General features: G+C 36.5%; 1 protein-coding gene across 5 annotated transcripts in view; it reads left to right on the top strand.

Moving 5' to 3' along the window:
* The window catches only part of REV3L (REV3 like, DNA directed polymerase zeta catalytic subunit), a 181,663-nt gene that overhangs the window by 132,327 nt on the left and 26,519 nt on the right, over positions 1–22,817 (top strand). For 4 of the 5 annotated variants that reach the window (XM_034991840.1, XM_034991838.1, XM_034991839.1 and 1 more), the window contains exons 21-25: positions 1,020–1,138; positions 10,476–10,617; positions 12,278–12,522; positions 13,711–13,819; positions 15,667–15,873. In XM_034991840.1, the coding sequence (XP_034847731.1) occupies positions 1,020–1,138; positions 10,476–10,617; positions 12,278–12,522; positions 13,711–13,819; positions 15,667–15,873 (822 nt within the window). Of the gene's footprint in view, positions 1–1,019; positions 1,139–10,475; positions 10,618–12,277; positions 12,523–13,710; positions 13,820–15,086; positions 15,214–15,666; positions 15,874–22,817 lie in introns of those variants that run through there. The other variant, XM_034991842.1, reaches the window with a different exon arrangement.

Here is a 22,817-nt window from a genome sequence, read left to right as displayed (position 1 = left end):
GCTGGTCAATTTAAATACTGTGGCTCCCTGTTGGGATCTTTACACCCACAAAGATCTTTACACAATCTTTACACCCAAACAGTTAATGCATACAAAGCAACAAGGCACTGTTAAATAAAACAGCAGTAGTTACTGCAACTTAGGCCTTATGACCAACTACACATGATTAAAATTACTTCCCACATTCACATCCATGGTACTCATCCACCATTTAACATCTCAACCAAAACGTTACAAGTGAAACAATCATTAACAGGCAAAAATACTAAACCTGTATATTTGGTATTGCAAATACACTAAAGCATGAGCAAGCAAGGAATTCACAGAATCTACAGCTGCAGAAGCATGAAAATTATTTACAAAAATTGTTAAATCATTAAAAAACTATTTGAAAATATATGCTTCTTGTTGTAGACCACTACTGTACACACAACTATAAACATTGTTCCCTATGTAAACAAAAAAGGAAAGATATAATAAAAGATTCGAAAAGTGTGGACATTTCCTTCCCCACAGATATTAAAGGCATTGTCGTTAAGACATTATACTGAAAGGACTATCATATTGTAAAAATGCTCTGTCAGGGGTGCCTGGCTGGCCCAGTCAGAAGAGTATGCGACTCTTGATCTCAGGGTCGTGAGTTCAAGCCCCTCATTGGGTATAAAGATTACTAAAAATAATAACTTTTAAAAAGAGTTTTTAAATGCTTCGGTCAGTATTTGTATTGGCATAGAGTATAAAAGAAGTGATAAAAACAGATCTCTTAAATATGTCATGACCAAGTTGAACTCATCTGGTCTGATTGTTTTCTAATTAAATATTAGCTTATGAGTATTTCCGTCTGGAAGGCTATATATACATAGTTTTATTTTTTTTGTAACAAATCATTTTTATAGGTAGCTTTCATATCCACTGTGAAAAGTTTGAAGTAATATTCCAGATCTTTTAGAACAAAATTTGCACATAAATACAAGCATTATTATAATGAAGTCTTGGTTTTGTTGATTTTTTTTTTTTAGGTGGCTCTAACTAACTACACCTTTGAAAACGTGAGCTTTCATGTTCTTCATCAGCGTTTTCCCCTCTTTACCTTTCGAGTCTTATCAGATTGGTTTGATAACAAGACAGATCTGTACAGGTAATTGTTTTATAACTCTGAAGAGGATAATATCTGTTAAAATGAGTATTATTAGAGTAAGTTTACATACAACAAAATGCACACATTTAAATTGTATTGTGCCATGACTTTAAAAAATGTATAGACCCTAGAACCACTATCCCAGTCTAGATTGTGAATGTTTAATATTTTAAGAAACTGCTGAATTGTTTTCTTTGGCAATTCTTCTGCAAGTCAGCTGGCAATAAATTCTCTCAGCCTTTATTTATCTGAAAATGTCTTTATCACATCCTTATATTTGAGGGATATTTTCAGTGTCTAATTCTGGGGTTGAGATTTTTTTTTTCTTCCACCATTTTAAAGATTTCACTCCCTTTTCTTCTGGCCTCCATTGTTTCTAATGAGAAATCAATAGTCATTCTCCTCATTTTTCCAGTGTATACAATGCATTTTTTTTCAAAGTCAGGCTTCATGAACAGCTGACTGCTGCTGTTCCTCTGTGTAAGGTTTATAGTGGAGGCGGGGGGATTACTCAGCTCTCCTGATCCACAGTCAGTCCTTAGAGGTTCCTAAGGGTTGAGGCTTTCTCAGCAGTCCTGCACTTCCACAGAGCAGTGGACCTCTGCTCTGTACTATTGCCAGGCCTTGGCCCCAAGCAGATTTCCTGACTGCCCCAGGGGAAGATGGCTTTTTGCTTCAATTCCTTCCTCATCAGCGCTGTTTCCTTGCCTGGAATCTATGATGGAAAGGTTCCCTGCCTCTTTTCCAGTGGTAGACAGCTGTTGCTTGTTACTTAGTACAGGCCCACAGTTGGAACAGGGCGGTTGCCTGCCCTTCCTTCAGGTGCAGCTTTTGCAACTACCCCTTTCCCAGCAGCAGACATCTTTTGCATCTTTTCTTTCCCCAGAGATGGTGGATCTCTGCTTAAATCCTGAGGATTAGAGTTTCCTGCCAGTCCCACAGCAGCTCAAGCCTTTGCTTCATAGGAGAGAAAAATCAGAGGAAGATGCAGGATTTCATTCCTTTGTGCCCTGCCCTGCCCCCAGTCTTGGTGGGGGTTCCATGGAAAAACACTCCTCTGGTATCTAGGGTTCCCAGTGGTTATAAACTGTCATGCTGGCCCATCCGTGACCTTTAAGAATTTATTAGCATTTTAACTGGTTCACTCTTAAGTGCTTTTATGGCAGCTGCTTCTGCCAGTGCTCTGCCAAAGATGACGTAAGTTATGTGTCCTGTCTTTAGATGGATTTGTCACCCTGTAAAATTTAGTTCAACTGATTCTCTTGTAACCTCAACTTTCTGACGGCTTCAAGAAAACATGATTTTGTAGATTATCCAGCTGTTTATTATTGTTAGATTGGATTGATGTCAGTGTCCTTTTGCAGCTTGCTTTATCTGAAACAGAATTCTGTGATTTTTTTTTTTCCTGGTTGCTTTCAAGGTTTTTCTCTTTGCCTTTAGTTTTCAGTAATTTCACTATGATATTCCTAGATGTGGATTTTTAAGAATTTAACTTTCTTGGTGTTTGCTGTGCTTCTTAGATCTTTAAATTGATGTTTTTCATCAAATTTAGGAAATTTTTGGCTATTTCTTTAAATATTTTTTTCTGCCCCCGCTTACTCTTTTCTAAGACTCCAAATTACATGTGTATTAAACTATTTTACAGTGTCCCATAGATCTTTGAGGCTCTGTACATTTTTCTTCAGACTTTTCTCTAACAAGCTATCTTTAGGTTCACTAACTTCCTTCTGTCATCCCCAGTCTGCTGTTAAACAGGCCAGCCATTTTGTATTTCAGTTACTGTATTTTTAGTTCCCAAATTCTCATTTGGTTCTTTCTTTTTATAGTTTCCATATTTTGTTGCCCTGTCTATTCACTCCTTAAGACTATATTTTTCTTTTAATCTTTTAAATATTGTTTTCCTTAGATTCCTGAACATATCTATAATAGTTACTAAATCCAACATCTGGCTATCTCAGTGTTAGTTTCTGTTTAACTGCTTTTTTTCTTAACTGGGTCATATTTTTTTAAACATTTTTTTATTTAAATTCAATTTATTAACATATAGTGTATTACTGGTTTCAGAGTTACAGGCCTGTGATTCATCAGTCTCATAACAACTGGATCATAGTTTTTGTTTGTTTCTTTGCATGATTATGTAATGGATATTGTTGATGTTCTCTTGTACAGATTCTGGATTTTTATCTTCCTGTGAAGTGTGTTTATTTTTGCTCAAGTTGGCAATTCAATTATTGGCTGATCACCTTGAACTTAACGTAAACCTGGTTTTTATGCTTTGTTAAGGTGATTCTCTCGAAAGCCAAAGTGTTCTCTAAGCCCCTCAAACTTGTCAGGATTCAATCTCCAAACTCTGTCCCATTTGCATATTGCTAGTGCTTGGTTTTAGGTTTGTCTAGAGTAGGCTTTACTCTAGGTCAAAGACCTCCTAAGGCATGGTTTCTCTGGACTCCCAGCTGGCTGCCCAACTTGTTAATAAAGGGATAATGAGGTCTCTCCTCTCTAGCAACCCCAGCACTGTTTGAATAGTTCTTTTCCAAACCCACGCTCACAGCAGCTGCTCCTTAGTAAGCCTCATAGGGTTTCATCTTCCTCATTTTCCGTACAGCCCTAGGCCAGTTACTCACAGGAAACCCCCGCCTGTGTTTCTGACTGCTAACCTCTGCTGCTTGCACAGATAATCTGTCCCTCGGGTTCTAGCTGTGAACTGCCTGAAGTCTGATCTTTGCTTCCTCAGCTTAGCAAGACGGCCTACTTAAATTCTAGCATCCTGCAGTGTAATTAGGAAATTGTCTTCACATGGGCTGGGGTTCACTAGCACAGTCTTACGTTGCCTATTGTTCTTTGCCCAGAAACAACTACCTCAACTGTTTTATCAAAGCAGGAAAGCTAGTCCAGTGCCATTTATTCCATCATAGTCAGAAGTGAAAGTTCCCACCTCTACTTTTCTTTTTTTTTTTTTTAAAGATTTTATTTATTTATTTGAGAGAGAGAGAATGAGAGAGAGCACATGAGAAGGGGGAGGGTCAGAGGAAGAAGCAGACTCCCCGCTGAGCAGGGAGCCCCATGCAGGACTCGATCCCGGGACTCCAGGATCATGACCTGAGCCGAAGGCAGTCGCTTAACCAACTGAGCCACCCAGGCACCCATACTTTTCTTTAAGTTGAAGGTAAAATGATAGTAGCAAGCTTAGAAAATAGCTATATAAAGAAAAAAGTCCTGAAATTAATATGCCCGGTGTTTGAAATGAATGAAGCTCTGCTTATTGAATTGTAAGGCCACATGATGGTGAGGATGGAAATATAGCCTTAAAAACAACTTGAAACATTTGGGGAACTGCTTTCTGAGCATGTCATCTCTAGTCTCTTTTGAGGAATCTCAAGGAAGTAAAGTGTGAAGTCACAGAAAGCACTAAGCTTATGATCAAAGCCTTATAGAAATAGAAGTTTAGGAGAAGTTATCTATCAAATAAAATGAAACTTTTATTTATTTTTTTAAAGATTTATTTATTTGAGTGAGAGAGTGTGTTGGGGGGGGCACGAGCGGGGGAAGGAGCAGAGGGGGAGAGAGAATCTCAAGCTGACTTCCCATTGAGCATGGAGCCCGATGCAGAGGTCGATCTCACGACCCCTAGATCATGACCTGAGCCGAAACCAAGAGTCAGATGCTCAACCGACTAAGCCACCCAGGCACCCCAAAGTGAAACTTTTAATATTAATATTAAACTTAACATTGAAAACTATATTTGGTGGTTTATTCGTGAGCCCTAAAATGCAGTAAATGCATATTTTGCTACCTCTAATTAGGCATTATCTAGGATAAGTAATTGCTTTTGCCAAGTGAAATAGAGAGCTAGACCTAACATAGTACATAAAGGACTTGAACTAGACATTAGACCGTTTATGTTAGATGGCTTGTTTTACATGGAGACCATACACTCTTTCTTTGGAGATACTTTGGAAGATCACACAATTATATTTTTAAATTTAAGTGAAATCTTACCAACAAAGTAAGTCATACTTTTTAATTTGCATTTGCTAAAAAAAAATAATTGCATTTGCTTTCTACAGTGTTTTAAGTAAACAGACACATTTTTTGTAAATTGCCTCAGAAATTAAAGGAACTTGCTAGTCAAGAATTTCTTGTATTAAATCTGTTTGTAAAGCATGAGGGAGCCCTGATTATTATCATTTTGTTTTTGTAAATTCACATTTGGTCTCCTGAAAGCCCTTGATTTATATAAATGAGTTAAGTTCTCAGAGTTGTGTTGTTAGAATGTATTGTCCCATGAAATGTTATGTTCCATGTTTAGATTCCTCAATCAGCTTATAAAACCTTCCTAATCCCTACTAGTAATGATCTAGGGAACTCATAGTAGCATTCTGATTTCATCTGCTTTCCAAGCAATAGTTTTAAATACTGTTCCAGTTTCTGAGCTAGGAGCTGTGTGTTGGTAGCAGAAGGTTATGTAGCTCAAGAAGATAATATTCAAAATTTTTTTCTTCATTTCCTGGATGTAGAGCCAATCCAAAGAAAAAAGTTCAGAATAAGTGAGTTTTTACTTAGAATTCTTAACTCTTTTTGTCACTTTCTTTTTAGAAGCCCTACCCCAGAAAATACCCTGTGCCCTCAAGATGCTCTAAGTCCATCCATTCAGCACCTACCCAGGCCTATCATGAGTAGCTTATACTTTATATTTCTCTCCCTCTTCCCCAAATAAAAACTTGCATTTGGGCTCCTGGGTGGCTTAGTCAGTTAAGCATCTGCCTTGGGCTCAGGTCATGATCCCAGGGTCCTGGGATCGAGTCCCACATCAGGCTCCCTGCTCAGTAGGGAGTCTGCTTCTCCCTCTGCCCCTACCCCTGCTTGTGATGTCTCCCTCTTTCACTCTCTTGCTCTCAAGTAAATAAAATATTTTAACAAAGAAATAAAAACTTGTATTTGTTTATTATACTTGAATTTCACAAAGTGTTAGGAGAATGACATAATTCTTTAACAACAACAAAATTACCTAACAAAATCCTACTTTGTCACATTATTTTTTTAAAGACCACAATTTAATTCCATTCTCTTTTTATACCATGTGGTGACCCAAATAGAACTAGAAAGTAGGAATGAAGGTGATCTTACTTATTTTTTAAAGATTTGTTTATTTATTTTAGAGCAAGCAGGAAGGAGGAGTAGAAGGAGAGAGTCCCAAGCAGACTCTGAGCTAAGCATGGAGCCCAACACGAGGCTTAATCTCATGACCCTGAGAGCACAACCTGAGCTAAAACTAAGAGTAGGTCACTTAACCAACTGAGCCACCCAGGTGCCCCATGAAGGTGATCTTATTTTAAAAGATTACTTTTTTAATTTAAAAAGTCCACTTTTGGGGTGCATGGGTGGCTCAGTCATTAAGTGTCTGCCTTTGGCTCAGGTCATGATCCCAGGGTCCTGGGAACGAGCCCCGCATCGGGCTCCCTGCTCGGCGGGAAGCCTGCTTCTCCCTCTCCCACTCCCCCTGCTTGTGTTCCTTCTCTCACTATATCTCTCTCTGTCAAATAAATAAATAAAATCGTTAAATAAATAAATAAAATAAAAAATCCACTTTGTAAATAATTTTAAAATGTCAGGAAAGATACGGAGTGACATCAGCAAGATGGTGGAGTAGGAAACCCTAGATCCTCCTTCCCCTATAAACACACTGATTCAGCCACAATTCACAGACAAACTCCCTTTGTGAGAAATCCAGAAACTAATTGAAAGAATCCTGTGCCCTGGATGAATGCAGAACCAGACTCCCCAAAGCTGGTAGGGAGATTTAGGATACTCACTTGCCAGAGTCCCTGCTTCTGGCCCAGAGCTATATGATCAGGAAATGGCCCCTAGCTCTCTGCTTCTCCCAGAGGAGGAGAAGGGTTGGTTTGCATATCTGGCACCCCAACTTTTCCAAAGGGGCTCTGACACGTTCAGCAGTCTAGCTGGCGGAGCCAAATGGAGATGGTGGCATGGGGCTGGTAGATGCCATACATCCTCCCCTGCTGCCCAGCACAGAGTGAGTAGATGACAAATCCCACCTCTCAGCTTACCCCTGGGGAGAGAAGGAGATCCATGCATCCAGTGCCCCAACTCCTCCACGGCTACACAAAGAACTGCCATCTGTCTTTCCAGTTTTATTTTTATTTATTTATTTATTTTTTTAAAGATTTTATTTATTTATTTGCGAGAGAGAGAATGAGAGACAGAGAGCACGAGAGGGAGGAGGGTCAGAGGGAGAAGCAAACTCCCCACTGAGTAGGGAGCCCGATGCGGGACTCGATCCTGCATGACCTGAACCAGGATCATGACCTGAACCAAAGGCAGTTGCTTAACCGACTGAGCCACCCAGGCGCCCTGTCTTTCCAGTTTTAGAGCTGTGACAGGTTCAACACAGTCTGGCTGCCTAGAGGAGAACAAAGACAGTGGTTTGGACTGGCAGACACCATAACGCCACCTTCTGCTCAACAAAGAGTGGGTGAACAGCAACCACAGCTGCCTGCTTCTACCTGGGAAGGGAAAGAGTTGGTAGAGGCCCCCAGAATCCTGGCTGGGATGATTGGTGGTGGCCTCCTGTATAAAGCTAGTCCATGAAGACTGGGAGAAGTGCCTGCTTTGTCTAATGTAGGACACCAACAGAGAGTCAAGGAAAATGAGGAACCAGGCAAAGATACTCCAAACAGAGGAAGATAAATATCCAGAAACTGACCATAATGAAATAGTTATATGATTTACCTGACAGAGAATTAAAAATAACAGTCATAAAGGTGGTCATCAAGGTCAAGAAAACATTATATGAGCAAAGTAAGAATTTTATCAGAGATAGAAAATATTAGAAAGTACTAAACAGAAATCATGGAGCTGAATAACACAATAACTGAACTGAAAAATTTATTAGAGGAGTTCAGCAGTAGACTAGATTAAGCAGAAGAAAGAATCAGAGAACTCCAAGACAGGTCATTGACTGCCATGTGGTCTACAGAAAGAATGAGTCATTAGATCCATTTTGTTTTATTTTAAAGGGACTGACTGAATCCATACATAATGTTATCTCAGATTCACATTGACAAATCTGTATTATTGAAGGATTACCTTAATCTAAAAAATACATTAAAATGTGATACAATTTTTTGCCTTTCAAATTAGTAGTAACTTAAAAATTATAATCCCCAGTGTTGACAAAGATGCAAAGAAAACAAGTACTTTATCATCACTAGCTCGAATATAAATTATTAAAACCATCTAGAAAGCAGTATGTCACTATGTATTAAAAGCTAAATCATAACAGACCTTTTGACTGTATCTAGGAATTTATCTTAAGGAAATATTTCAGCATCAGTACATAGACTTAGCTATAAAGATGTTCATCACAGCATTGCTTATAGTAATAAGAGCCATTAAATTATGTTATAATCATAGAATAGAATATTCAATAGCTATAAAAATATATAATTATGGGGAAATAGTCAAAATATATTAAGTTAGAAATGCAAGTTATAGAACAGTATTTCTGTTTATTTTATTTAAAAATTGAATATAAAGTTTTTAGGACAGCTTTTTGTTTAATTCTTTTTAATAGTTTTGTTCAGATACAATTCACATACCATATAATTCACCCATTTAAAGTATACAATTCAGGGGCGCCTGGGTGGCTCAGTTGTTAAGCGTCTGCCTTTGGCTCAGGTCGTGATCCTAGGGTCCTGGGATCGAGCCCCGCATCAGGCTCCCTGCTCGGCGGGAAGCCTGCTTCTCCCTCTCCCACTCCTCCTGCTTGTGTTCCTGCTCTTGCTATCTCTCTCTCTCTCTGTCAAATAAATAAAATCTTTAAAAAAATAAAGTATATAGTTCAATGATTTTCATGTATTCAGTTGTGGAACCATTACCACAGTAAATCTTAGTATTTGCATTACCCCAAAAAGGAACCCTGCCATCTCCTAGCCATCACCCTCCAGTCTTCCCTTCTCTACTCCCACTTCTATTAATCTGCTTTCTGTCTGTATAGATTTGCCTGTTCTGGATATTTCCTATAAATAGATTCATATAATATGTTGCCTTTTGTAACTGACTTCGTTTAGTATAGTTGTCCAGATTAATTCATATTGTAGCATGTGTCAGTATTTCATTTCCTTTTATTGCCAAATAATATTCCATCATGTGGATATGTACCACATTTTGTTTATTCATTCATCAGTTGATGGACACTTGGGTTATTTCCCCTTTTGGCTTTTTTGAGTAGTGCTGTTAAGAACATTCGTGTATGGGATTTTGTGTAGATGGATGTTTTCATTCTTGGATATATACTGAGGAGTGGAATTAGTGAATTATATGGTAGCTATGTTTAACAATTTGAGGAATTGCCAGACTGTTTGCCAATGCAACTGCACTATTTTACATTCCCACCAGCAGTGTATAAGGGTTATAATTTCTCCATACCCTCACTAACACTTGTTATTATCAGTCTTTTTTATTATAGGGTGATTTTTTCCTTCTTTTCATGTTCATTTTCCAGTTTTTCTGTATTAGTCATGTATTGTGACTTTTAAAACTTTTTTTATTGAACAGTTATGTGACTATATTGTTCTAAAAGCCATATAATTAAGGGTTGCAATATATTTGAGCCTTAATATTTGTTAAATGAATAAATTTTATTTTTAATATACTTTATTTTTATGTTTTAATATTCAATCAAAACTTTTGTTCACGGCTTTGGTGGAGGGTTTTTTGTTGTTTGATTATTTTCTTAAAAGCAGGGTAAAGAGATTAATTTATGTAAAGATTTAAATCAAAGAACAGAATATTTGTATTTTCACAGAAAATACTGATTTGACATATATTACCCCAGATATAATCTCATTAAAGTTATTTTCCTAATCATCACCAAATTACTGTGTTTCTTCCCATGAACACATAGGAGGCATGCTTTTAGAGTGGTATTTACAGTGATAACCCAAAGCCTCCATGTTCTTTAAAAACCTATAGACATGGTGAATTATAATTGTATAATTATTGCATCAGCAGTAGCATCTAAGAGAGTGTTAATTTTTTATAATAAAAATAGAGTAACAACAAGCAAAATACTGAGAATAATAATTCTTACAAGTACTATTTTAAACTTTGCATATTTTCACTAGGTTTTATGCCCTTGAAATATATGGAATTTTCTAATGTTTAACTCCTTTACATATTTTGCTAATGGCTCACATCATGACTCCCTCCTTAAATCCTCATTTTTAATGTGTAGGTTTTAGCAGAATTAAGAGTACTAGTTCTAAGCGTCCACATTTTTCCCTAATGTTCATCGCATGGATTCTCTTTTTAACAGATGGAAAATGGTTGATCACTACATTAGCCGTGTCCGTGGAAATCTCCAAATGTTAGAACAGCTGGACCTGATTGGGAAAACCAGTGAAATGGCTAGACTCTTTGGCATTCAGTTTTTACATGTACTGACAAGGGGTTCACAGGTAGGAAATCAATTTTCTTACACACTTGCAAGTTCTATGTCAGTGACATACTTACTTTTGAGATGTTTGAGGTGATTTGATATTTTGAACTTTATGTGGTACTGATATATAGGTAGTTAATCAAATCTTGTCATTTTATTTTCTGGAAAAGCTTTAATTTCACTTAACACCTCCACTTTTTATTTTCTCTCCATACCAACTTTCTGGCCACTGCTAAGTTTTTCATGCTATTAAAAAACTAAATGACTATGTCCCTGGGATGACATTTTGTTCCTGAATATTGTCAGTGTGATTAGGGAGGCCTTCAAAGGCCCCTTAAAACTAGGGAAGAAGCAGCAAAGAAAGTCTGCCTCTCTTTTGTTTTACATTCCTAATTTTAGCATGTTCTAATTCCCAAATAAAAGTTTAATATAAAAAGGAAGAGGATTTAGGATCAATATAAGTAGCTATATCACTTTTTTAAGAAATTAAAGAAAAATAGGACCCTAGAAGTAATTTAATTCATAACTTTTTAATTAATTTCCCATGGATATGAGAGATTTTGTCAAATGCATCACCCAAAAAGAGTTCATGCCTTCATTTCAACAAACACTTATTTGAATACCTTTAATGTGTTAAATAAACACTGTGCTAGGCATCAGGGATACTACATTAATTCACTCAGGTTCCTTAACCTCATAAAATCTTTTATTTTAATTATTTTAATTAGTGTAAGTCTATAACATTCCCCCAATCTACTAATTCAGTAAATACAGCAAAAAGAGTTCTAATTACTTTGTCATGTTTATTATATTGTTTATAAGCTATTTATACCCCCCACAAATTTTAAAAATTATTTGAGCTGGCTTTATAATAAGAGGCAAAGATACCTTAAAACAACATGAGAACATTTCTGTGAACCCATGCTGGTTCTTGTGAGTGCTTTCCTTTTCTAATACTCCAAACCATCTGCTTAATAGTGGTTATTACAAACAATCAGTAATTGCTTGATTCAATTTTGTGAGGGACTGGTGTTAAGCTGACTACCTTTCAATTCTGGAATCCTTGTGTTTCCTTCTTGGAAAATTGGAATAACATTTATCCATCTCAGGTCTCCTGACTTTCATTCTCTAATTTTCTCAAATAAATTTCTCAAAGATCATTGGCCAACTTTTCAAATGAAATTGTTAAACTGTATAGTCTTTTTCCTACATCTGTTTATTATGAAATAGATGTTTTTAAACATAAAAAATCTAATTTTGTCTCTTTCCAAAATTTGACTTATTGTATAAGTTATTTGATATATTTTACAGTTTTTATAAAAGTTATAGGAATATAGGAAAAGAATTTATGAATGTTTCCTACAGGCACCTGAAAGCTTACTAAATAACCCGTAGTATATAACTGTATTGTAAAAATGCATCCTTGGGGCACCTAGGTGGCTCAGTCGGTTAAGCGTCCGACTCTTGATCTCAGCTCAGGTCTTGATCTCAGGGTAATAAGTTGAAGCCTCGTGTTGGGCTCCACGCTGGGTGTGGAGCCTACTCAAAAAACCTATAAGAATGCAGTCTTATTCAGAAGAGTAGAACAACCCCTAGATGATTATCATATATTCAAAGACCAATATATTTCTATTTAAACTGTTTCTTCTTTTCTTCCTACTTCACCTTTCTGCCTGCAGTATCGTGTGGAATCAATGATGTTGCGTATTGCTAAACCAATGAACTATATTCCTGTGACACCTAGTGTACAGCAGAGATCCCAAATGAGAGCCCCACAGTGTGTTCCCCTAATTATGGAGCCTGAATCTCGCTTCTACAGCAACTCTGTTCTCGTTTTGGATTTCCAGTCACTATATCCTTCGATTGTGATTGCATACAACTACTGTTTTTCCACCTGCCTTGGCCATGTGGAGAACTTGGGAAAGTAAGGGGTTTTTTTTCTCATATTTATAATTATGTTGTTGTGCTTTGTACTTCTTACTAAAATTAGGCTTTAAGTGTCTCTTTGCACTTGATACTGTCCTTTTGAGCAAGATGAATGGGCTGTAGCACAGCTAATTCATTCTTTGTAGTTAACTTACTAATTGATGTGGATGTGGATAACTGTATGACTAATTCATCATCATGAATGGATGACTCATGAAGAAGATCATGAATAGATCAGTCTTGCAACTTACTTGTTTCATTCTCCATGTACATCTGTGGTCTCTTTAAATGAGAGTTACATTTAATTTGTTGATATAAATCACTTTTCAGTGGTGTAGTTTGAGGATTATGATCTCCTATCTCCAGCTGTCACCTCTTCTTGACCTCTTAGAAATGGTCAATGATATTTTTAAGTTAAATTGGTAAATGTTGGGTTGTATTTATTCATGTCAACCAAATTTTATAAACTGAATAACATTTTTAATGTTCAAAGGAGTATTCTTCTCATAAGAAATACAGAGTCTTCCTTTATAATGATTTTTGTGTATTTAAAACCAAGTTATGGGAATACCTGGGTGGCTCAGTTTTTAAGCACCTGCCTTCAGCTCAGGTCATGATCCCAGGGTCCTGGGATCGAGCCCCACATCGAGCTCCCTGCTCAGCGGGAAGCCTGCTTCTCCCTCTCCAACTCCCCCTGTTTGTGTTCCCTCTCTCACTGTGTCTCTCTCTGTCAAATAAATAAAATCTTAAAAAAAACAAGGTATAGTGTTAGTCTAGAGTATACTCGTTCCTTCATAAAAAGTATTCATGGAAATTATATTGGTAATCCTGTCTTTATTAAGAACAGAAATTTGGAAAAGTTATTTAAAATCTTTCTATTTAAGGCTTAAATTTTTCTTTAAGGAACTTAGTGTAAGATGGTCATATGTTGAGCTGAAATCTGGTATTTCAGTATAGATTTTACCCGTAAGTTTTAGGATAATGCCATTTAAGAAATGTTTCTTTTAATAAATTGTGAATACTGAAGAACTGCTATTTGGTAATAGACAAATTACTAAGTAAATGAATTCATGTTTAGATATTTGAAAATGAATTTCTACTGGAGTTAAAAAGATTCCTAAAATTGTCTAGTATCGCTATTCTGTGATTTGCGAAAGTATGTGCTTAATGTTTTCTTTCTTAATAGGTATGATGAGTTCAAATTTGGCTGTACCTCTCTAAGAGTACCTCCAGATTTACTTTACCAAATTAGGCATGATATCACAGTGTCCCCCAATGGAATAGCTTTTGTCAAGGTAATACTCTCTTGTAAGTGAAAGGTATCGACTGTGGCTTAACCTTTGGAGAGCTGATGATTTAGATTATATGTTGGCATATAAAACAAAGAAAAGAAAAAAAAAGTTTGCTTGAATATCTTATCTTAAAAAGTAAAGATATATGAATCTGCTAAGAAATTATTTTTTAAAAACCAATTACCTTGTTTTGCATGAATTTGCGTTTAAAGTCTTTTAACTGTTAGATTTTAGTTTTTAATGAAATACTGAAAGAAATAAACGTGCATATATGCCTTCTGACCTCTATTAGAATCTGAGACTTAAATAGCTATTTGACAATCACAACAGTGTTAACTTACAAGATTTAAATTGCTTTAATGTGTAAACTCTAATTGTTCTACATTATTTTAAATTAAGACTGTCTTAGAAATGATATTCTAATATATTTATTGATTGCATTTTAAGATATCCAAACTAATAATAGGGTCTCTTTTTTTCTCTCCCCTTATCTCCCCTTAAAAGAGACCAAAGGGAGCCTCATAAATGAATAAATTAAAGACAAATAGGAGAGTGATCTAGGAGAAGATTATATTGCCTCTCTTATGCCAACTTCATTCCTTTTTTTCTTTTTTTCTATTTCCTTACCAGTGAGTCTGACTATAATCATGGTACAGTAGGGCAGTTGATGGTAGCATGGACCCCACGAGCCCTCAGATTCATTCTGGTGTACTTAGCAAAAGTAGCATAATTTTCTACCAGTAAGAGGTTGCTGTGTTCAAAGAGTACCCTAAAATTAGCTATTTAGATAGGAGGAAAATTCTCACCAGAGACTTCATGACCTATTCCTTTTTGGAAAATATTACCTCTTTAACATAATGACATATATTACATCTTAACTAAACATTATGACTGCTTCATAAGGTACACAGAATGAATTAGAGGTTAGAATATGTTTTCGTTGTCACATATGTAGTGGCTTGTTATATTATCTTCCTTTAACAGTATTTTTAAAATTTACATCTACATTTTGACCCAAAATGTAAAGCTTAATAAAACTAAGGTTTTTTAATATTCAGAAGTGTGATTATTCTATACCTAAGGTTTTAATTGTTCAGTCCAACATGCATTACCTTGCACGTGTCTGTGAATCATCTTCAAAGTTAATACTGTTTTGTGGTTTTCATTCCTACTGGACTTCTCATAAATTCTCCCTAGTCTTGATTAATACAAATGATTTTTTTTTGGCATCAACAAATTTTATCACCTCACTATTCATCCCCTCTTCCAGATTGCTAATAAATATAGGCCGGAGGGGATGGCTTAGTGGTCTAAGCATCACATTTGAAATACCTAGAGTCCCTGGAACTGCAGGTTTGAATGTCAGCAGAGTCAACCCAGCTCATCATTCTTCCAAGGTAGATAAATGGAGTTCCATGCAGATTACTGTGTGGGGTCATTAGGATGAGATCTTTAAAAACTGAGGTTTGTTATGAGTGATACAAATCCCGTGTGTCTTTCTGAAAGAGTGGGGGTTTGAATCAAAGTTTTGAAAAAAATTTCCCTCTGAACTTGTTGTATGGTCTCTTATGCATTAGTTGACATCCTCCTACCTGGAGGTCTCTGAACTCACATAATAGTGCTACATTAGATTTATAAACATTACAGGAACCTTTTAGGAGAAAAGTCCTCTTCAAAGGAAAGAAAATGTGATGATTTTGTATTGATGGCCACTGGCCCTGTGGCCACTCAGTTGTTAGTATGTTTCAATTCATGACAGTTGGCCATTGTTAAACTTTGTGCTTCCTTCTTAATTATCTAAATCTATAACTTCTAAGGGATTTTAAGTATTCTTTTTTTCTTTATGATAGCCTTCAGTAAGAAAGGGTGTCCTACCAAGAATGCTTGAAGAAATTTTGAAGACTAGACTTATGGTGAAGCAATCAATGAAGGCTTACAAGCAGGACAGAGCCCTTTCACGAATGCTTGATGCACGTCAGCTAGGACTTAAGCTTATAGCAAATGTCACATTTGGCTATACAGCTGCGAATTTTTCTGGGAGAATGCCATGCATTGAGGTAAGTGATACAAATCTGTAGTTTTTTCAAGAGACTGAAGCAGCATTAAATGAATATCTGTTGATTGAAGTATTTTGTTTAGACTAAAAAGTTTCATTTCCATGACATAAGATCAGTTTTGCTCAAACTGGAGCTTGTATACATACAAAATCTTAGGGGCTTGGGGGTTTTTCTGTATGAGAACTCTTTATCTTACACATTTTTCTACATATCTAGATGAGCATACGGTAGCAAACTACTAGCATGAGATTTAGTGTCACGTTTATAGCAGCACTTAAAACAACCTTCGTACTAAATAATTCCTTTTAATGTATTGACAGATCTCTGTTAGGTTGGCCTCTCCAGATGTCAGAATGACCAAACATTATATGTTTACTAATGTACCAGTAGATACAAAGCAAAACCTTTGTTCTGCAGAGGTAGTTGCAATTGAAAGACACTTTTCACAGAATAAGACTAATTTTTTGCTATTTACTAAATTAAGGTGTTAATTTAACATGAGTACAATATAGTGTGACAAGAGTAATACAGTAACTTACTAGTGATTGGGAACAGAGTAGATTTGTTTTATTGGTGATCTTTTTATGCCAAATGAAGGCCAGAACATTGTAGTATACCACATTAGTAGTAGTTTAGAAAGGGAAAAGCAGTAGAAGGATAAAGTCCCCACACAGCACACAATAGGCAGAATAAACTTCAAAAACTTGTACAAGGGACTTTCAGTTTCAGGTCCAGCATGTCAGAAGCTCAAAATTGTCAGTCTCGCCCCACAACAAGTAAAAAGCTGAACATACTGAAAAATCAGCTCTTCTTAGATCTGTTAGAGAAGTGAGGTCACAGAGCAAACCACTACCCCCAAAATTGAAGAGCCCAGTAGGTAAATACAAAGAATCACAACTCACAAGAGCAGAAACCCAAGAGCACAAACCTCTGTAGGAACCAGTGCTGAGGCAGGGAAACCTGAACTATCACTGATGAATTGCTGGAGGTTCAGTGTGGATAAATCTGACAGCTTAAGACTCCAGGGGACCCAGTCATCCACAGTTTTGTGAATTTTACCTCTATGAGCTCAACCGGGTTCTCAAAGGTGTTCTCTCTCTCTCACACACACACACACACACACACACACAAAATTCTCCTGTGCTTCTGGCACAGGGAGGGGAAAGGAACCATTTTGAAATACATCAGAGCATTCTGTTCTTAACAGGGTCCACCTTCAGGGGCACTATTTAACTGGAGTCTAACTGACCTGAGAGGAGGGAAATACCCAGCTCCAAGTGCTCTGGCCTTCCATGTGTAGGAGGAGAAATATGCCAGCCCACTCTAGCCATCCTGTCCCACCAAAGATGGGGGAAAAAAACAGAAGCGCATGTGAAGGGACGCCTGGGTGGCTCAGTCGGTTAAGCAGCTGCCTTCGGCCCGGGTCATGATCTCAGGGTCCTGGGATCGAGTCCCACATTGGGCTCCTTGCTCAGCAGGGGGCCTGCTTCTCCCTCTCTCTCCCTCTGCTTGTGCTCTCTCTGTCAAATAAATAAAAAATCTTTAAAAAAAAAAAAAAGTGCATGTGAAGTCCACAGTCCAGAGGTACAGTTTCACTGAAAGAATCAGACCTACTCGTAGAACTATAGAACACTTCCCTCCTCCCACAGATTACCACTATATTATTAAAGATCTATTTATAGTAGTCCTTTTTACCTGATCCATCTATCAAAAAAAAATTACAAGACATACCAAAAGCCAAAAAACACAGTTTGAAGAGACAGAGCAAGCATCAGAACCAAACTTAGATGTGGCAGGGATGTTGGAATTATCAGACTGCAAATTTAAAACAACTGTTAGGATGCTAAGAGCTCTGATGGATCAAGTACATGCATGAAAGGACAAATGGGCAATGTAAGCAGAAACATGCAGACACTAAGAAAGAACCAAAAAGAAATACTAGATATCAAAAACACTTGAACAGAAATGAAGAATGCCTTTGATGAGCTTGTTAGTAGACTAGATGTGGCTGAGAAAAGAATCTCTGAATTTGAAGAAATCTCAATCAGAACTGACAAAACTAAAAAGCAAAGAGAAAAAAAGACTAAAAAAAGAATATCCTAAAACTGGAGCAACTGCAGAAGGTATAACAGACACGTAATAGGGATTCCAGAAGGAGAAGAAAGAAGGGAACAGAAAAAAATGTTTGAAACACTAATGACTGAGAATTTCCCCAAATTAATGTCAGACACCAAACCACAGATCCAGGAAGTTCAAAGAACAGCAAACAGGATAAATGCTCAAAAAACTAAACCTAGGGATATCATTTTCATACTACAGAAAATCAGTAGTAAAATTAAAATCCTCAAAGAAGACAGAGGGGGGAAAAAAAACACCTTGCCTATATAGAAGCAAAGATAAGATTTACATCCAACTTTTCCTCTGAAACCATGCAAGCAAGAAGAGAATGGAATGAAACACTTAATGTTGAGAGAAAAACACTCCAACCTAGAAATCTGTATCCTGAAAAATTATTGTCCAAAAGCAAAGGAGAAATGACTTTCTCAGACAAACAAAAATTGAGGGAATTTGTTGCCAATTGACCTGCCTTGCAAGAAATGTTATAAAAAATTCTTTAGAGGGAAGGAAAATGATATAGGTCAGAAACTCAGATCTACATAAAAAAAACAAAAGAGCCTCAGAGAAGGAATAAATGAAGGTAAAATAAACACTTTTATTTTTCTTATTCATAATTGATCTAACAGATTACAATTTGTTCAAAATAATAGCAACAATGTATTTGATTATGTATGATTTATGTGTATACTTATGTATAAGTAAAATGAATGACAAAGGGTTGGGAGGAATTGGATTATTTCATCATTATAAAGTACTTGCACTACTGTGAAGTGGTATAGTAGTATTTGAAAGTGGTATATTGAAAGTAAATGTATATTGCAAAATCTAAGGCAACCAACCACTTTTATAAAAAGTAAAAAGAGATATATAATTGATGTGTAGGAAAGGAGAGAAAATGCAATATCAAATAGTCAAAATCACAAAAGGCAGAAAAAGAGAGGGAAACAAAAATAGGAACAAAACAAGGGCAACATATAGGAAAAAATAAAATCAGTAAGGATGTACTTGAACTCAACAGCACCATCAACTGAATATGGTGGACATTTATAGACTGCTTCATCCAACAATACCCAAATATGCATTCTTCTCAAGCTCCCATGGAACGTGCACCAAGACAGACCACATTCTGGGTCATAAAACACACCTTAACAAATTTAAAAGAATATAAATCACACAGTGTCTGCTCTCAAATCACAATGCAATTAAACTAGATATCAGTAACAGAGAACTGGAAAAAAATGCTTAGAGATTAAACACCACATTTCTAAATAACACATGGGTCAAAGAAAAACCTCAAAAGAAATTTTAACGTATCGGGGCGCCTGGGTGGCTCAGTCGTTAAGCGTCTGCCTTCGGCTCAGGTCATGATCCCGGGGTCCTGGGATCGAGCCCCGCATCGGGCTCTCTGCTCGGCGGGAAGCCTGCTTCTCCCTCTCCCACTCCCCCTGCTTGTGTTCCCTCTTTTGCTGTGTTTCTCTCTGTCAAATAAATAAAATCTTTAAAAAAAAAAAAAAAAGAAATTTTAACGTATCTTGAACTAAAGGAAAACACAACTTACCACAATTTGTGGGAATCAGCAAAAGCATCAATTAGAGGGAAATTTATAGTATTGAAGCCACATTAGAAAAAAAAGAGAAAGATCTAAAACTAATCATCTAACTTTCATCTTAGAAAACTAGAAAAAGAATAAAGCCAAAGTGAACTGAAGAAAAGTAATAATAAAAATTATATCAGAAATCAGTGAAATTGCAAACAAGAAATCAAGTGAAAAAATCAGAACCCAAAAGCTAGTTCTTTGAAAAGACTAATAAAATCAATAAGCCTCTAGTCAACCTAAGAAAAAGAAGACACAAATTGCTAATATCAGAAATGAAAGAGGGGACATCACTTCAGGTCCCATGGACGTTACACAAATTTGATAACCTGGATGAAATGGACCAATTATTTTTTTTAAAGATTTTATTTATTTATTTGACAGAGAGAGAGCGAGAGCAGGAACACAAGAAGGGGAGTGGGAGAGGGAGAAGCAGGCTTCCCGCCGAGCAGGGAGCCCGATGTGGGACTCGATCCCAGGACCCTGGGATCATGACCTGAGCTGAAGGCAGATGCTTAACGACTGAGCCACCCAGGCGCCCGAAATGGACCAATTATTTAAAAGATCTAATCTGGGGCGCCTGGGTGGCTCAGTCATTAAGTGTCTGCCTTCAACTCAGGTCATGGTCTCGGGATCCTGGGGTCGGGCCCTGAATTGGTCTCCCTGCTCAGCGGGAGGCCTGCTTCTCCCTCTCTCACTCCACCTGCTTGTGTTCCCTCTCTCACTGTTTCTCTCTCCTGTCAAATACATAAATAAAATCTTAAAAAAATAAAAAGATATAATCTGCCAAAACTCATATAGTAAGAAAACAAGTCTGAATAGGCTTATACCTATTAAAGAAACTGAATTAATAACTAATAACCTTCCAAAATAGAAGGTACCAGACCCAGGCGGGTTTACTGGTAAATTCTACCAAACATTTATGGAAAAAAATTGTACCAATTCTCTACAATCTCTTTCAGATATTACAAGCAAAAGGAATACTTCATAATTCATTGTGAGGCCAGCATAATCCTAATACCAAAACCAACAAAGACATTACAAGAAAACTACACACCAATATCTTTCATGAACATAGATGCAAAAATTTTCAACAGATATTAGCAACTCAAATCCAACAATATATAAACAATTATACATCACAACCAAGTGGGATTTATCCCAGGCATGCAAGGCTGATATAACAATCAGAGATCAGCTAATGAGATCCGTCACATCACACACAGGCTAAGTAAGAAAAGCCAAATGATCATAACAATAGATGCAGAGAAAGCATTTGACAAAATCTAATATCCATTCATCATAAAGACCCTCAGTAAAATAGGAAGAGGGGAACTTTCTCAGCTTTATAAAGAATATCCACCCAAAAAAAACCTACAGCTAATATACTTAGCTATGAAAACCTTGAATCTTTCCCACTGAAATTAGGAACAAGGCAAGGATGACCCCTCTCACCACTGCTTTTCCAACATCATAAAAGACCTGGAAGCTAATTCAGTAAGACAAGTAAAAGGACATAAAAGGTATACAGATTGGGAAGGAAGAAATAAAACTGTCTTTGTTATATATGGCATAATCCTCTCTGTAGAAAATCCAAAAGAATTAACAAAAAATCCTCCTAAACCTAATAAGCAGTTATAGCAGGGTTGCCGAATACAGGGTTAATACAACAAAAGTCACTTTCCTATATACTAGCAATGAACAAATGAAATTTGAAATTAAAAATGTAACACCATTTATATTAAGCATCCCCAAAAATGAAATGCTTTGTATAAATCTAACAAAGTGTGTATAAGCTCTCTATAAGGAAAACAACACAACTGGTGAAAAATGCAAGAAGAGCTAAATAAAAGGAAAGATACTGATATCGGTAGATGTTGACAGATAAGACTCAGTATCGTCAAGATGTCAGTTCATCCCAAATTGATGTATAGATTGAGTGCAATCCTAGTCAGAATCCCAGCAAGTTATATTGTGGATATTGACAAACTGATTTTAAAGTTTACACGAAGAGGTGAAAGACCTAGAATAGACTACACAATTTTGAAGAATAAACTCAGAGAACTGACAGTACCTGACTTCAAGACTTACTAAAGCTACACTAATCAAGGTAGTGTTGTACTGGCCAAAGAATTAGTAGTGGAACAGAATAGAGATTTCAGAAATAGACCCACATAAATATAGTCATCTGATCTTTAACAGAGGAGCAAAGGTAATACAATGTAGTGAAGATAGAAGATAGTCTTTTCCATAAATGCTGCTGGGATAACTGGATATCCACAAGCAAGAAAGTGGATCTAGACACAGACCTTATACCCTTCACAAAAATTAACTCAAATTGGATCACAGAACTAAATATAAAGCTCGAAACTATAAAATTTCTAGAAGATAAACATAGGAAAAAATCTAGATGACCTTGGATTTGGTAATGGCTTTTTAGATGCAACACCAAAGGCACAGTCTATGAAAGAAAGAATTGATAAGCTGTACTTCATTAAAATAATTTTCCACTCTGCAAAAAACACTCAAGTGTGAAGAGATAAACCATAGACGTGGAGAATGTGGGGGTTAGGGGCACTGACCCCCCCACAGAGTTGAAAATCCACAAATAACTTTTGACTCCCCAAAACTTAACTACAAGTAGTCTGCTGTTGACCAGTAGCCTTACTGATAAACAACACATATTTTTTATGTTATATGTATTGTATGCTGTATTCTTATAGTTAAGTTAAAGGAAAATGTTATTAAAATCATAAGAGAAAATACATTTACAGTACTATACTGAATTTATTGAAAAAATCCACATATAAGGGAACCCATACAGCTCAAGCCTGTTTTGTTCAAGAGTCAACTGTGTATATACCACATTTTCTTTATCCCTTCATCTGTCAGTGGACACTTAGGTTGCTTCCATGTCTTGGCTATTGTATATAATGCTGCAACGAACATAGGGGTACATGTATCTTTTACAGTTAGTGTTTTCATTTCCTTCAAATATATACCCAGTAGTAAAATTGCTGGATCACATGGTATTTCTGTTTTTAAATTTTTGAGGAACCACTATATTGTTCTCCATAGTGGCTGCACCAATTTGCAGTCCCACCAGTGGTGCACAAGGATTACCTTTTTTCCACATCTTTGCCAACACTCATTTTCAGGGAATTTTTACTTTAATTTTTCTCATTATGACTTTTCAGGATCCCAACCATTGCCTAAACTGTAAAGCAGTCAT

This window comes from Mirounga leonina, unplaced genomic scaffold (genome assembly GCF_011800145.1).
Source record: "Mirounga leonina isolate KUSES-001 unplaced genomic scaffold, KU_Mleo_1.0 Mir_53, whole genome shotgun sequence".
NCBI classification, from domain to species: domain Eukaryota; kingdom Metazoa; phylum Chordata; class Mammalia; order Carnivora; family Phocidae; genus Mirounga; species Mirounga leonina.
Note: the sequence above shows the minus strand (reverse complement) of the source record. Positions and strands in the feature narration are given on the sequence as shown.